General features: G+C 43.2%; 9 protein-coding genes across 9 annotated transcripts; 5 read left to right on the forward strand and 4 right to left on the reverse strand.

The window, feature by feature from the left end:
• Nucleotides 1-6: 6 nt before the first annotated feature.
• V1512DRAFT_248310 (major facilitator superfamily domain-containing protein) lies at nt 7-1575 on the reverse strand (the record flags this gene model as incomplete). Its single annotated transcript, XM_066914544.1, has 3 exons — nt 7-502; nt 555-1151; nt 1202-1575. 3 exons carry the CDS (start codon nt 1573-1575, stop codon nt 7-9), a joined length of 1467 nt encoding a protein of 488 aa, XP_066770946.1.
• A 799-nt stretch (nt 1576-2374) lies between these two features.
• On the forward strand, nt 2375-4831 carry V1512DRAFT_264141 (MBOAT, membrane-bound O-acyltransferase family-domain-containing protein). Its single transcript, XM_066916624.1, has 8 exons — nt 2375-2950; nt 2995-3062; nt 3115-3450; nt 3501-3617; nt 3676-4032; nt 4076-4399; nt 4449-4596; nt 4646-4831. The coding sequence occupies exons 1-8, from the start codon at nt 2752-2754 to the stop codon at nt 4750-4752; spliced, it is 1656 nt and encodes a 551-aa protein (XP_066770947.1). The 5' UTR covers nt 2375-2751; the 3' UTR covers nt 4753-4831.
• Nucleotides 4832-4915: 84 nt separating this feature from the next.
• On the forward strand, nt 4916-5673 carry V1512DRAFT_264144 (putative small nuclear ribonucleoprotein sm d1). The gene is made up of 3 exons (XM_066916625.1): nt 4916-5049; nt 5134-5183; nt 5245-5673. The coding sequence occupies exons 1-3, from the start codon at nt 5036-5038 to the stop codon at nt 5571-5573; spliced, it is 393 nt and encodes a 130-aa protein (XP_066770948.1). The 5' UTR covers nt 4916-5035; the 3' UTR covers nt 5574-5673.
• Nucleotides 5607-6671, reverse strand: V1512DRAFT_264149 (uncharacterized protein). Its single transcript, XM_066916626.1, has 3 exons — nt 6351-6671; nt 6071-6300; nt 5607-6016 (listed from the first exon to the last, which is right to left on the reverse strand). The coding sequence occupies exons 1-3, from the start codon at nt 6564-6566 to the stop codon at nt 5776-5778; spliced, it is 687 nt and encodes a 228-aa protein (XP_066770949.1). The 5' UTR covers nt 6567-6671; the 3' UTR covers nt 5607-5775.
• Nucleotides 6672-8320, reverse strand: V1512DRAFT_264151 (actin family). The gene is made up of 6 exons (XM_066916627.1): nt 8206-8320; nt 7958-8149; nt 7711-7909; nt 7569-7663; nt 6864-7519; nt 6672-6814 (listed from the first exon to the last, which is right to left on the reverse strand). Exons 1-6 carry the CDS (start codon nt 8240-8242, stop codon nt 6749-6751), a joined length of 1245 nt encoding a protein of 414 aa, XP_066770950.1. The 5' UTR covers nt 8243-8320; the 3' UTR covers nt 6672-6748.
• Nucleotides 8321-8463: 143 nt separating this feature from the next.
• Nucleotides 8464-9962, forward strand: V1512DRAFT_286977 (uncharacterized protein). The gene is made up of 8 exons (XM_066918099.1): nt 8464-8553; nt 8605-8765; nt 8820-8909; nt 8961-9153; nt 9200-9438; nt 9487-9669; nt 9713-9797; nt 9847-9962. Exons 1-8 carry the CDS (start codon nt 8486-8488, stop codon nt 9917-9919), a joined length of 1092 nt encoding a protein of 363 aa, XP_066770951.1. The 5' UTR covers nt 8464-8485; the 3' UTR covers nt 9920-9962.
• On the forward strand, nt 9949-12344 carry V1512DRAFT_286978 (uncharacterized protein). The gene is made up of 9 exons (XM_066918100.1): nt 9949-10196; nt 10247-10290; nt 10339-10483; nt 10528-10648; nt 10692-10863; nt 10908-11010; nt 11053-11165; nt 11211-11714; nt 11761-12344. The coding sequence occupies exons 1-9, from the start codon at nt 10043-10045 to the stop codon at nt 12091-12093; spliced, it is 1689 nt and encodes a 562-aa protein (XP_066770952.1). The 5' UTR covers nt 9949-10042; the 3' UTR covers nt 12094-12344.
• On the reverse strand, nt 11976-12641 carry V1512DRAFT_264161 (hypoxia induced protein conserved region-domain-containing protein). Its single transcript, XM_066916628.1, has 2 exons — nt 12585-12641; nt 11976-12541 (listed from the first exon to the last, which is right to left on the reverse strand). Exons 1-2 carry the CDS (start codon nt 12623-12625, stop codon nt 12187-12189), a joined length of 396 nt encoding a protein of 131 aa, XP_066770953.1. The 5' UTR covers nt 12626-12641; the 3' UTR covers nt 11976-12186.
• Nucleotides 12479-13762, forward strand: V1512DRAFT_264162 (uncharacterized protein). The gene is made up of 5 exons (XM_066916629.1): nt 12479-12937; nt 12991-13110; nt 13161-13244; nt 13289-13513; nt 13559-13762. The coding sequence occupies exons 1-5, from the start codon at nt 12857-12859 to the stop codon at nt 13715-13717; spliced, it is 669 nt and encodes a 222-aa protein (XP_066770954.1). The 5' UTR covers nt 12479-12856; the 3' UTR covers nt 13718-13762.
• Nucleotides 13763-14028: the final 266 nt, after the last annotated feature.

Here is a 14028-nt window from a genome sequence, read left to right on the forward strand (position 1 = left end):
TCGTCCTCAATTATTATAAAGTTGTGTTTTCGTAAATGACGCAAGAATACCCAAATCATATACAACCTTCATTGAGCCGGCAACCAAAAATCCAATAGGCATCAGTCGTAAATCAGCAAATCCACCCATCAGCACCGGTCCACCCGCAGATGCCAATGTGCGAACGACGTTAACAACACCCATGACTCCAGTCCGTTCGTCTCTCGCAACAACAGAGCTTAAGAATGCTTGTCGTGGACCGACGTCCATACTGGCAGTGCAATATCTTATAATCAACATTGCCATCGCAACGCGTTTCTGCTTCGGATAGCCTAAACAGGCCAAGATGATGGAAGACGGAAGATGCGTGGCTACCATAGTTGTGACTGGTCCCAGACGTCGAGAAATCGACGAGGCAACTAGTGCAGACGCGGCAGCTACCATGTTGGTATTGAACAAGAGTTGCCCAATCTCACCTTCTTCAATGTCAAATCTGAAGAAAAAGTAGTACGATATCCACGACCTATACATAATGCATTAGTATCATTACCACGTTGTCGAGAAGTACTACATACTGAGAGGCAAGTCCAGAAGCAAACGAATCAATACCAAATAAGATTATTAGACGCAAGACAATCAGCTTAGTTCTGGTAGACCACCGAGGAAAGTATTCAATCCAAGCTAGCCATTTGCTGCGTCTTTTCGGTTCTGTGAGCACGTCCATTTCTGCCAAAATTTCATTCGTTTCGTTCACGTCGTTTTCATCAATTTCGTCACTCACTCGCTCCTTTCTCATACTGCTCATCTGATGCGAGTCAGTAGCGCTGTTTTTTCGTGGAACACCGGATTCACTAATCATTGCGGACTGTTCGGTATCTGACGACGAGATAGCTTGAAATTCAACTTTCTCAGATAGCATGAGAGTCGCACCGAGCTTGAGAAGAGCAACTACACTGTAAACCAAGAAGATGATTTTGTAACAGTTCAGAGAAGACCATCCATGCACATCTCTCAAATTCTGAACAATGAGTCCACTTGAAATTGTACCCAAAGCAGTGCCAAAATTTCCCAACAGACTGTACCATGCATACAGATCGGATCTGTCTTTCAAGTCAGTAAGCTGTGCCAAAGTAGATTCCTCGACCGCTCTAAATGGTCCAATTTCGTTTCCACTGAATTCATTAGCTCTCAGGTCTTCGGTACAAATTAGCAATGCTCATACTTTGGAGAAATCACACCTATAATAGCAGCTACTAGTAGTAACCAGTATTTTGTAGCATGCGTGAATACAACTCCAGACAAAAACATGCACACACAGCCAATGCTTAAAATTTTTCTTCTTCCAATTGAGTCTGCTAAGAGCGTTAAGAAGAACGATATCACAACGTCACCCAGTAAAGTTGCTGTCATAAATAAACCAGTCATGGTTTCGGACACACCTATGACTGCGAAGAATAGCGCCAAAATGATTGTAACTTGTCCATACGCAAACATGCGCACGAATCTCTGAAAGAACAGAAGGTGGACATCAGTAGAGGCCTGCACTACTGTTGAAAGACCTGTTTCCTGGTAAAGTTTCGATAACAACCCACCCATCTTAAGAATAAGGTCGGTCACACGTATGCGCAAATGACTGCAGTTAAATTTCGGATATACGTCTGTATTAAAACTCTCAATTACCAGAAATATAACTTCTGAGTGAATATGGACGTGAAATTGAGTGTGGAGTAGACGCTTATGCTGACCAAAAGAAGTGTTCTAATTCGCGAATGCGACTTCCAGTTAAAGTGTGGTGCGTACTGGCAGTATATCGTACACGGCACCAATAGCTATACTAATTTTAACTACTCAATTGAACTAAAATCAATGATTTGGTCTTGTTTAAAGTGGATTTATTTACTGAGAACTACGCGTGAAAATTTATAATCTGATTGGTACGTGTGTCGAGATCTTGAAATAAGATCTTTACCGCTGCTTATAGATTGACCGTCACGACAAGTGGAATTGAGCGTGAACCAGGTAGCAAAGTACATATAACAACAACATTGCAATATCTTCCATTAGAAACAGTCACCTCTACAGCATATTGAACTTTTTAAAGAGCTGTAAGTTAACTTCCTACTGGAAAGTACATTAGAGCCATAGTCACCATTATTCTCACCGTGACATCGCATACAGTGAATTCAACGTAATTTTATTATCAGGCAAACAGTAATCCAGCACATTCCGTTAATTCGAACAATCACTTCTATCTAAGCTTCACCGGGTACGCTGATAACAAAATTGTCCGGGCACAGGGGCAATCTAACTACGGTAAATAGGGTTCATAAAAAGAAAACAAGCTTTCAGGGGTAGCTATCAAATATACTTAAGTGTATATGCCATAAATATAATAGTATTTATGTTTTAAACACGCTATTGACCACGTATGAGATTCGTTCAAATATCGGCATTTTATGTAGTAAATTGGGCTTTATTTTGGGCTTATAAACTGAACCAAAGTCAACCTAGAATTAATTAAATGCTATTCAGTCAATTTATACAAATTTCGTCTAAATATTTAGTGATAGTCACGTGATTTGATTAAGGTTGTTGAGCGTGTATTAGGTTAAAGCGACGAGCAGACGCGACAAAGTGCAGTACAACGCGAATTATAGAAGTCCTGTTCGTGTTTAGTGACTGTTTACAAAGACACCGGGTGTTGACGGATGGAAGGTGATATTTAATTTTTACTGCTAGAAGTCTGTATACGATTCTGCTGCAACACAAATCATGGTGTTCAATCCATTAGCTTTGTTCTCGTTAGAGGTTTTGGATACCCGTCTGACTCCAGAAAATCCAGACAGAATAGCTCAAAATAAGACGAATGCATCGCCTTCACGATGGTTTACAAAGGAGTTTTTTATATATTACCTAGTTCACATAATTGCCGTTCCAATCATGCTCAACGCAGCAATGAGTGGTAGCGATGGTATAATGATGTATTTGTAGTTGATCTGAGTTAACCCGGTACAGAGCATAGTAGGAATTATAGTCAATATGAAAGCAAATTATCGCCAGGCTGGATCATGGGCCGGAAAGTGGTGCGTGGTGCGTATTAATGGCGTGCGACTCTTTACTGACACGGCGAATAAGGATAATTCAGACGCACAATATGCAGGCTTCAGAGACAAAATGCCGATATTAGCCGGCGCTGTGGTCGGTCATTTCGTGCTTCGACGAATTGCAAATCTGGCTCGGATACCAAGAGTATATTTTGACATTGCGTTTGCAGTCATTTTCCTTGGGGTGTTGCATGGTACCAGCATAATAAAGATATTTATCATTTTCGGCACCAATTACATGATTTCAAGAAAGTTCTCGAAAACGACAGGGATGAGAATTACGTGGTTCATGTGTATTTCAATTCTGCTTTTGAATGAGTGGTTTGAAGGGTATAAGTTTGAATATATTCCTGGATTGGGGGTTCTGGTATGTTCAAAGGGAAATGCCGTCAGACGCAAAGTTAATCACAACATCAGGATAACTACAGAGGTCTTCTCCCAAGATGGGACGTTAGTTTCAATTTTTCCGTTCTAAGGATGATAAGCTACAATTACGACTATTATGAGAATTTGGAGTCCATGACGGACATCGAGGTGGGTGTTCGTGCGCAAGTCAATCATATGGTGAAATTTGATTTGCTAATTTAAATAGAAGAAACGACTGGACGATCCAGTGACTGAGCGAGACCGGATCGAAATTGGTCCGCCGGCGGCCGATTACAACTTTGTCAATTACATTGGCTATTTGGTGTACACACCATTATACATTGCTGGCCCAATCTTGACATACAATGATTTTATATATCAGTCAAAGCATCCATTAGCGTCCGTGAAGGTCAAGAGGACTGTGCTTTATGCGTTGCGGTTGGCAATTTGCATTTTGGTGATGGAGTTCTTACTACACTATATGTATGTGATCGCGCTCACTAATGCGCGTGCATGGGAGGGTCTTTCGCCCATGCAGATTAGTATGGTGGGATATTTCAACTTGAAAACTATTTGGTTGAAGGTGTGTATGCTTAGTATGCTCTGGTCCTTATCTGACGATCTAGCTTTTGATTCCGTGGCGATTTTTCAGACTTTGGGCAATGACGGATAAAATTGACGCGCCTGAGAACATGTTGAGGTGTATGAGTGACAATTACTCTGCATCCGCATTCTGGAGAGCATGGCATAGAAGTTTCAATCGATGGATTGTAAGGTACCTTTATGTCCCGCTCGGTGGTGACAAGCATCCTGTTCGCAACATGTTGTTGGTGTTTACATTTGTTGCATTTTGGCATGACATTCAGCTAAGACTGCTGGCGTGGGGTTGGCTGATCACGCTCTTTGTTGTACCTGAAGTCGTTGCCAAACTCATCTTCCCAGCTCGCAAGGTAAGTCTTGTTAACGCGGTTGGTGAGTTATACTAAACGGATTACACAGTGGGGAGCAATACCAATATACAGGCACATGTGCGCTTTGGGGGCAGTAGCGAACGTGTACATGATGATGTTGGCCAATTTAGTCGGGTTTGCAATCGGACTAGACGGAGTTCGCGACATGATTAGAGACATTTTTAAATCACGAATGGGTACGCTATGTTCTTGGTTGTTTGATTTACAAGTATTGACTTAGTTCAGGAATACCGTACTTTCTTGTATCGTGTAGCGTGTTGTTTGTCGGCGTGCAAGTAATGTTCGAAATCCGCGCAAACGAAGCTAGGCATGGCATAAATCTGAGATGCTAGATGATTATGATCGAGACTAGTCGATACAATTGTACAGATGTATCTTTAATTTACAATACAAAAGCAAAATTAGCTGATATGAACATCATACTGTAGAGATGTGTAGATGCAAGCAGGGTTAGGTTGTTGAAAAGTGTTTCCTTGGTTCACCAGAATTCATCATCTTCAGGTGCACGCGCAGAAGAACAAAGTGAGCTATTGACCTTCTATTTGATTTAGGGTTGTGATTTAGTAATTTGATACTTTTTTGTATACTACTTGCGTTAAAAAGAAGTGATTCGAAATGAAGTTGGTCAGGTATGGGCTGTTCTTTTTGATGTGTCTGTTCAATTTGAAGGGATAGATCTAGTTAAAGGTTCATTGTTAATGCTGGCTTTATAGGTTTTTGATGAAATTGACGTCGGAAACAGTCCAGATTGAATTGAAAAATGGTGAGTTTCTATGGGCTCAAAGTAAGAATGGAGGATCATGAAGTTAACAAATTTTCAACAGGAACAATTGTATCGGGCACAATCGTGTCGGTTTCTCCAAGCATGAACACCACATTAAAAACAGTCAAGATGACAATCAAAGACCGAGACCCGATATCGCTCGATTACATTAACATCCGGGGCAACAACATCAGATACTTCATTCTTCCTGATTCGCTCCCGTTAGACACTCTCCTTGTAGACGACGGTCCGAAGCCGAAGAACAAGAAACGTGGCGAGCCTGGGTCGAAGACAAAAGGCGGACCTGCTCGTGGAGTCGGCGGCCCGCGAGGGCGTGGAAGAGGTGGCCGGGGTGGTGGTCGTGGTGGTGGCCGAGGACGAGGATTTTAAATGGAATTGGTGTTTCGATACGTTATGGTTTTTCTTTGATGTACATTAGCTCTAAAAACATGTTTGTTGCTGTGAATATAAATATGCATTGAATAGTCAAGCAGCCGACCACGGTCGATCACCTGTGAAAACAGAATCTATACTTGTAGTAAAGCAGAAATGTCAGTCCAAGCAGTCTTCCTCATGACGATCTCAGTCTTCGTCACGAAGGCGTCATTAACAAAGAGTATGTCCGTAGCGTAGTCCCATTGCCTGCCGATTTCTCGTAAATCAGATCGAGACTATAACTGTCTTCAGGCGTGACTGGTGATGGAGACTCGACCAGGTTTTGTTCTAGATGCTCTTCGATATACGTCTCTGTAGTTGCTGTCTCGTTCAAGCCTGTTTGCACTGAGTCGTCATACAGTCGACAGTCCAGACTTGTGGATAAACTCCAAAATACCCTGTGAGTTTGCGTCAGTATAAATGCAGGTCATCAGTCAGTTACAAACGGTTACAGATTTGAAAAACAGAGTACAGTAAGCACTTCGTATAACGCAAAGTTCTGTGCCTCGTCCTGAGGGTAAACAAACACTAACAATGGGATGGCTAAAGCCCAGAATGATAAACAGACCACATCGATGCTCAGTAGTCGTTTAGGCTTAGTGTACAGTTCAAACAGGAACTCAGTTTTATTCAAGAAGTACGAAACCTCAGCAACCCCGCTCAATAACGCGCTAGAAGAACCCTGTACTGTTGTTAACATGCAAATGGTCGAGAGATAAGCAGAGAACTTACAACGGCAGTGAATGCGACTACGCAGATGTCGAGTCCACTAGTGTGAAACACCCTAGAATTTGCAAACAGAGGAGAAGATCTGATTAAATCTTTGACTTGAAAAATAGACACGACAGCAGTGGCAATACCGAACATGAGCTCACAAGTACGTAGAAATGCAGTTGCTAAACCAAACGATGAGCGAGTAGCAAAATCAGGAAGGCACACAATCTCCATAATGAAAATACAGTGAAACAGAAATAGTTTAGTAATTGGTATTTTAGTATCAGAAATTGATTTACGGAAACAGTCTCGTTTTGGGCCGATTTGAAATGCAAGAAAGTATCGTTACAACCGTAATTTACAAAGAGCTATAGAAGACACACAGACCCACTTTATCTTACATTTCAATCAACAGTCTATTTGCATCGCTTTTCTACAATCACAGCTCCAACCTCTTCGTATTCTTTCTTGCCGACCCACATCTAAACCAGTTAGTATAATGTCATGAATAGTCTTTTAAACTGAACTTACTTGATGAAACGTCCCTAAGCTTGCGAGAATACTGCCACCAATCCAGCCACTGTATTTCCGTTCTGAAGCGTTGCCTGGCGCTTGTATTCTGATCTTCATTCCTGGGAATGCCTGGCTGAGCTCGGTGTTGATCCGCTCCGTGAATCCTTGAAGCAGACTGGTTCCACCAATCAAGACGATGTTGTTGACCAAGTTCGCGCGGGCGTCGACGTCACAAGCGTTCACACTCAAACTGATGAGTTCGGCAATACCCTGGGCAGTAGCATCAGCCGTGGTTTCGGGTATCGGGTACGCCTGAGGTTGAAACAATGCCTCCGTGGTGCTGTATCGTTCAGCACCAAAGCTCAAATTATATCCGTCTGGGAACTCGAACGGTCGTCCGGGCCGTGTGTGTGCAACGACTTCGTTGTACGGAAACTCCAATACTCCACTCGTACTTTCTTTAAACTCATTCAACACCCGTTCCTTCTCAAACTCAATGAAACTGCTAGTCAGGCCTTCGAAGGACTTGAGTGTGACTTGAGCAGGCTGGCCAGGTTCAACCGGGACCTTCTTTGAAATCATAAAATGCGGTGTGACTGTGATGCCTTCGGATTTGAATAAAGCATTGATATGTGCGCTGATGTGGTCACCGGCAATATTGCTGTGAAACGTAGCTATGCCGCGTCAGTGTTATCCAGGACTACTACTATAATGTAAATTCACCTTTCTTTAAAACCAACCCGTCAATGACTGGTGTGACTGAAGCGACCGCACTACCAACATCGACAACCAGTGCAGTTGGTTTCCCACAAGCAAATCTACAAGATCAGTATATATATATCATGACAGCTGTGAATAAGCATACGCCGAGCAGACTGATTCTTTCGCAAGATAAAACGCAGGAACACCCATCTCTTCAAACGCAACTTCCGCCGTCCGTTCTCTAGCCTTTGCGGGATTCCATGACCGTTCGGTGATGAGTAGAGGATGTTCTTTTGGATCTGAATAAAGTCGCTTCGACAGTGCGTAATCCCATATTTTGACTGTGTGATCCCAATCGTCCACTGATTTGTCAGTACAAATCAGATACTTCTAACCACAGCAAAACCTACCACATCCGTCACTCATAGGACTCAAGATCTCCATCCCAGGTCTGGGACTGTGCAGGTCATTGTCACCGACGAAGATGTCATCTCCTACTTTGCCATAATACGACGGGATGACAGCTTTTGGCGTGTCTTCTCCAGCATATCCGAACCTGGTCCATGAACTGCCTGGGTTTACGACCAACGCTGAAATCTCGTCTACAAACGCGCGTCTTGTTAGTGGTGTAGATTTTCAAAGACTGGTCAGTACTCACCACCGCCGTAAATTGCTGCTGGAGGTGGATTTGCCATGGCTCTGTTATAAACTCAGCTGAATCCACTGAAATTGCACCACTGCGAACAAAAATCAAGTAAAATGGTGATGTTTGCGATGCCCTTGGCTTGTCGTGAAGTAGAGGAGGTCAGTTGTCTACTTTTGTGCTGTTTATGGCTTTATTGTCTAGTAATGTAACATTTATGTCACTTTTAAACCTTAAAAGCAGGCATTGCTCATAAATTTCTGAAAAGTGCGTGAAATAGTCAAAACCACACAAAATGGCGTCAATGTCGAATCACGGATCGAAAGAAAAGGATTTGAATATTCATATTGAGTCTTTTGTGGCGTGAGTCTTGTATACTATGAGTGAAAGAAGTCAATACTAAGCCAAGTCAAGTCAAATGAAGAGAAGGCAGATTCAAGGATCATATCAAGTAGCAATTGCGACCTCACAGTTACTGTTACGAGTCGTATCTGCTGCTAGATGGACACAAATTGATCAATTAGTACTTCAGATCAAAGTACTAGGCAGACGGCTACAGCGTGCACAGCCCAGAGGTTGGTTGATCTGGTTATTTCTGATCTGATTTGGGGAACTTAACGGAATTGTAGAGCTTGCATGTGGAAATATAGTAAGACGTGTTTTGGCTTTAATAAGGGAAGAATCAGAGGACACGTCTCAGGATTCAGAGGCAGAAGATAGTGAGTGTTGTGTGTTGAAGTGAGTGTGTTGAAATACTCACATGTTGAAAGCTGGAAACTCACCTTTGATCACGTCAATGTTCAATTTACTGTCGACGAATGAAGACGGAGACAAGACTGAAAAACCAAATGTGAAGAGAGACTTAAAACCGTACATTATTGAGGGTATTCAAGAACTTATTGACGAATTGCATGCGATTGATGAAAGCATTGCTGGTATGGGTGTTGAAATGATTCACGAGAAGTACGTTACAGGGATGTTTTGAAGAATTGCATGCTGACTTGGTCAGCGAAACTATTCTTACTGCTACTCCTAATTCACAGACTGTGCTGAAGTTTCTATTAAGAGCCTCTCAAAAGCGAAAGTTTCAGGTGTTGGTAACTGAGGTCTTCCCGAACGACGTTGAAAAGACACACCAGTTTGCGACTAAGTTAGCTCAGGCTGGGATTGAAACGACCGTCATCACGGACGCAATGGTATACTCGATAATGGGTCGTGTTGGAAAAGTTATTCTTGGAACCAATGCTAGTACGTTTAGGTTGTGATGTGAGTTGCGCAAAGAACTGACGGATATAGTACTAGCAAATGGAGGACTACTAGCTTCGTCTGGTGCAGCCATGATTTGCCAATGCGCGAACGTGCATCGGACACCAATAGTCGTGTGCACAGGCTTGTACAAGTTGTCGCCGATGTATCCGTTTGACACTGAGAGTTTAATCGAAGTTGGTGACACCGGCATGGCACTTGAGTTTGAAGACGGTACGTGAGATTCTTGGGTCGTACGCTTTTGTTAATTAGATAGGAAATTTGGTTGATAAGGTCAATGTTGTGAACCCGCTTTACGACTACGTGCCCCCAGAATTGGTGGACTTGTATATTACAAACATGTGAGTATATACAGTATGTTTTTAAGGGTCAGATGCTGATTATATACAGGGGAGGATATTCACCGAGTTTTATGTATCGTCTAGTTTTAGATCATTATCGACAAGAAGATGTCACTTTGTAAATTTGGTAATACATTTTTTTCCGCAAGACGCGAAATCCCGTGACTTTGAAATTAAGCGCGTAAGCTGAGTTTAAAGTAAATATCTTCAACGTTCGCAAATTAAACCACAGCTTAAATGATGCCATGACGACATTAAGTTCGACAGTCAACGACAAAGAACAAACAAAAGACGAGCAAGAAACACTTCATCATCGGTTACTCGGGCCTTCTATTCAGAAATCAGGTCAAGATGGGGTCGATCAAACTGCAGTCAGCGAGATTATATACAAGGTTTCTGGTTTGTCATTCTTAGTGACTGGTATTACGAAAGAGAAGCTAATGTAGTAGAGGGAAGCAAATACTTTGAGCATCAGAAGAAGAAAGAGGCAGAGGCAAGACATGGTTGAACGGGATTAGGAAGAAGATGTTAATGGCGATAGTTGTCAGTTAAAGTTGAGGGGATTCTACGGCATGCTGCAAAAGTGAGCAAACAAGATCTCGAAGGTGCACAAGTTCGAATTACGGCAATGATTAAGCAGTTGGAATCGACAAGAGATCTAAGCCAGTCGATTGTTCATGTTGACTGTATGCAATACTGACCGACTATGGTAGACTTACTGATGTTGTAGGTGATGCGTTCTATGCTAGTGTGGAAGAGCTAGACCGGCCTGAATTAAAGACAAAACCGTTTGGTGTGGGTGGTGGAATATTATGTACATGCAACTACGAGGCTAGGAAGTTCGGGGTCAGGTACGTTACTCGGCCGGTACAAGACGGTGTTTAACGAAATCAGGTCTGCAATGGCGTTGTTTGTTGCACGCAAAATTTGCCCGGAGTTAATCGTGATACCACTATCGTTTCCAAAATATATTGAAAAGTCAAATGCGATCAAAGCTATACTGCGTGACTACGATCCTAAATTATGTGCTATGACTCTAGACGAGGCTTACCTCAACATCACAGATGTGGGTTAAGGTAGTGATGGAAGAATAATGACTGACAAAGTTAGTACTGTGCTAGAACAGGTCAGGCTCGCGAGGAAGTTGTGCTAGAAATGCGGGAACGAGTGCACAAAGAGACTGGATTGACTATAAGTGCTGGTATAGGACCAAGTAGGTTACATTATCTATAGAAAGATTCTGCTGACGAGACAGACTGTCGAGTCGCAAAGATTGCGTCGAATTTCAACAAACCGAATGGACAATACGTAATCGCGAACGACAGGGAGGCGGTTATGGAGTTCATGGACCAACTGCCTGTGCGAAAAGTGTGAAGGCTGCTTTAATTGTAGTGACCATACTGACTAGATTAGATCACTGGTGTAGGATACGTGCTTGAACGCCAGCTTAAGGCGCTAAAGGTTGACATGTGCGGTGACATCTTCAAGCATGCACCTTTGCTTCACGAAGTGTTCACCGACATCACGGTTGATTTCCTGCTCAACTGCTATCTCGGACTCGGATCGACCGTCGTTCGTCCTATCGAGGAATACAAGCGCAAGTCTGTCAGTTCCGAACGCACGTTCAGGGCTGTGTCTGATTTCGCGCTGATCAAGCAGAAGTTACTTCAAGTCGCCAAAGAATTGGAACAAGACTGCAGACGACACAACGTTGCCGGCCGGAAACTTGGTATGAAGTTGAAGAAGGCCACGTTTGAGACCATTACGAGGACGAAATCAGTGCCGAAACCGGTGAAGACTTGGCAGGAGTTTTACAGACTGGGGCTGCAGATGGTAGAGAAAGAGATGCCGGTCACCGTGCGGTTGGTGGGCTTACGGGTGTCTGAGCTGGTTGATCTTAGCTATGAGGGACCGATGGTTAGTGTGTTGATATGATGAGGGTATGGCTGACATTTTTGGTTAGAAAACGTTTTTGAAAGGGGGAAAGCAACAGAGAAGTGGAACCGAGGTTGAAGGACAGTCAGAGTTTGAAGCATTGGACCCTCAAGACGATGAAGGCGAGCTTAACATGTTGATTCAAGAATCTCAAGAATACACTGAGGAGCAATTCAAAGAAGAAGTACAGGCACCCAGTCCGGCACATGAAAATACGGACGATTTAGGCGCGAAAGATATTGTGTCTTGTCCAATATGTGGGAATCAAGTGTCAGCCGATATGTCGGTTGTGAACCAGCATATAGACTGGTGTTTATCGAGAGGCGCTATACGAGATGCGGTCAAAAATGGAGGACCATAATTCAATATTGAACGGATGTATATTATGTCAAAACCCAAATGAACCGTAAACACCATTAGAGGGAATGATTTAATGATTATTGCGTTCTGCAACCTACTCTTCCTTTGGCAGACTACTCTTCTTTGCGCGCTGATAACCTGCACCTTGTCTATCCAACTCCTCCAGCCATAACTGTTTTCTTCGTGCAGCCTTTTCTGCTTGCAGCTCAGCAACTGACTTTGTATTTTTTTGCATGTAATATGAACCACCGACCAAGGCAGCAAGAGTTAATCCTTGCATTACCACACGCGCAGTAAAGTACCTATTCGCCTCTCTCTGTTTGCCCTGCCGGACCGCGATCGCTGACTTGGTCAAGGCAGCACAGGTCAATAAGATACCGACTGGCACTAAAGGCTGCTCTTTACAATGATACCATAACTTTGCAAACCCTTTCAAGTTTCGTACTTGGCTGAACGTGTCAGTAGCCGATATATTCGACACAATTGACTTACTCATCAGGATCATACGGATCAAAACTCGACGGCGAAACCATTGTTCCGAGTGGATTGTGTAACTGATTATAGTCGCGCGCAAGAAGGGTTTGGGAGCATGATGTTGTACCCTAGCCCAAATGTTTTAATATATGGTGCGGCGCAAGATTCCATGAAATTGAACATCAACTTAACAAGAAATTCGCACTGACTTTGGCTGAGAAGGATATTCAAGGATTTGGGCTTGAATTAAGGATTTGCGACATTAAAAGTGTGTGTCTAGAGTGAAAAGCATGGCAGATCAAGCTGCGGAAAAGGTTTCTGTGGAGAAAACGATGGAGCAACTAAGAAACGAGTTGAAGCAGAAAGATGAGGTTTGTTTTTGGTTGGATTTGGTCAGAAAGAACGGGGATTGACGGGTAATTAGATTATTAAGAAGTACAGCACGAATCTTGCTAGTTTGAATAGGCAATATTCGTGTACGGTGTGTGATAATCTCATGTTTCAACCTTGTGTTATTTCGTGTGGCCATACATTTTGCTATTCCGTATGTGTTTGTGAAATTTTGGCATGGATTAGAGGGAATAACATGCTTAGTGTTTACTTGAATGGTTTAAGCGGAAAAAAACATGTCCGAGTTGTCGGTTACGAGTAGCAACTCGGCCGGCGATATCACTAGAGGTAAGGAGGACGACTAAAGATCATGCCAGGGCTGACGAAAATAGATCAAAAGTACGGTCCAGATGCTGATTGATAACTGCGAACTTTTTGAGAACTCTGAGAGTAAGGAATTGCTAGAAACGAAACAAACGGATGAGCTTCAATTGGTGACCGAACATAAGAAACGGAACGGACATATTTTCCCGTTCATGTTCGCGGATATATCCGAGAATGCAGATTATGAAGATGGAGAGGACGGCGTACGGAGGTGTGCGATATGTCACTGGGAGGTATGTTGGGTGTACATTTGACTCAAGGATAAGCTAATTAGACAGGTTGAGGGGACACGGTGTTTGCGTTGTTATGACTGGGGCGATTCGTATGATGAGTCTGATGAGGCTATTCATGACAGTGACTTGGACAGCTATGACGGCTCAGATGATTTTATAGACCTCGAGGTGTATCGTCGGATGCAGCGTACGTTTCTTTTATGATTGCATGAACTACACTGACATCACACGCAGAACACGGCAGCCATCTCCGCTTAGCAGAGATTATTGATTTGGATGAAGAAGACGACGACGACCGGGACTTTATAAACGACGGCGAAATAACCGACGCCAGTGGGGCCGGCTTTGACGACGACGAGGATGACGACCTGTCAGACACGGTCCAAGTGCAGGCGATTTACAGTGATCCGGACGAGTCTGACAGTGATGGCCCTGGCCACATGATTGAGGATCCGAGCGTTGTGTTTGAAGACGAAGAGGATTTTGACGCGTACGACCTTAGCGACGGCACTGTA

The sequence above is a fragment of the Lipomyces arxii genome, assembly GCF_038497795.1.
Source record: "Lipomyces arxii strain Phaff 12-163 unplaced genomic scaffold V1512scaffold_10, whole genome shotgun sequence".
NCBI classification, from domain to species: Eukaryota; Fungi; Ascomycota; class Lipomycetes; order Lipomycetales; family Lipomycetaceae; genus Lipomyces; species Lipomyces arxii.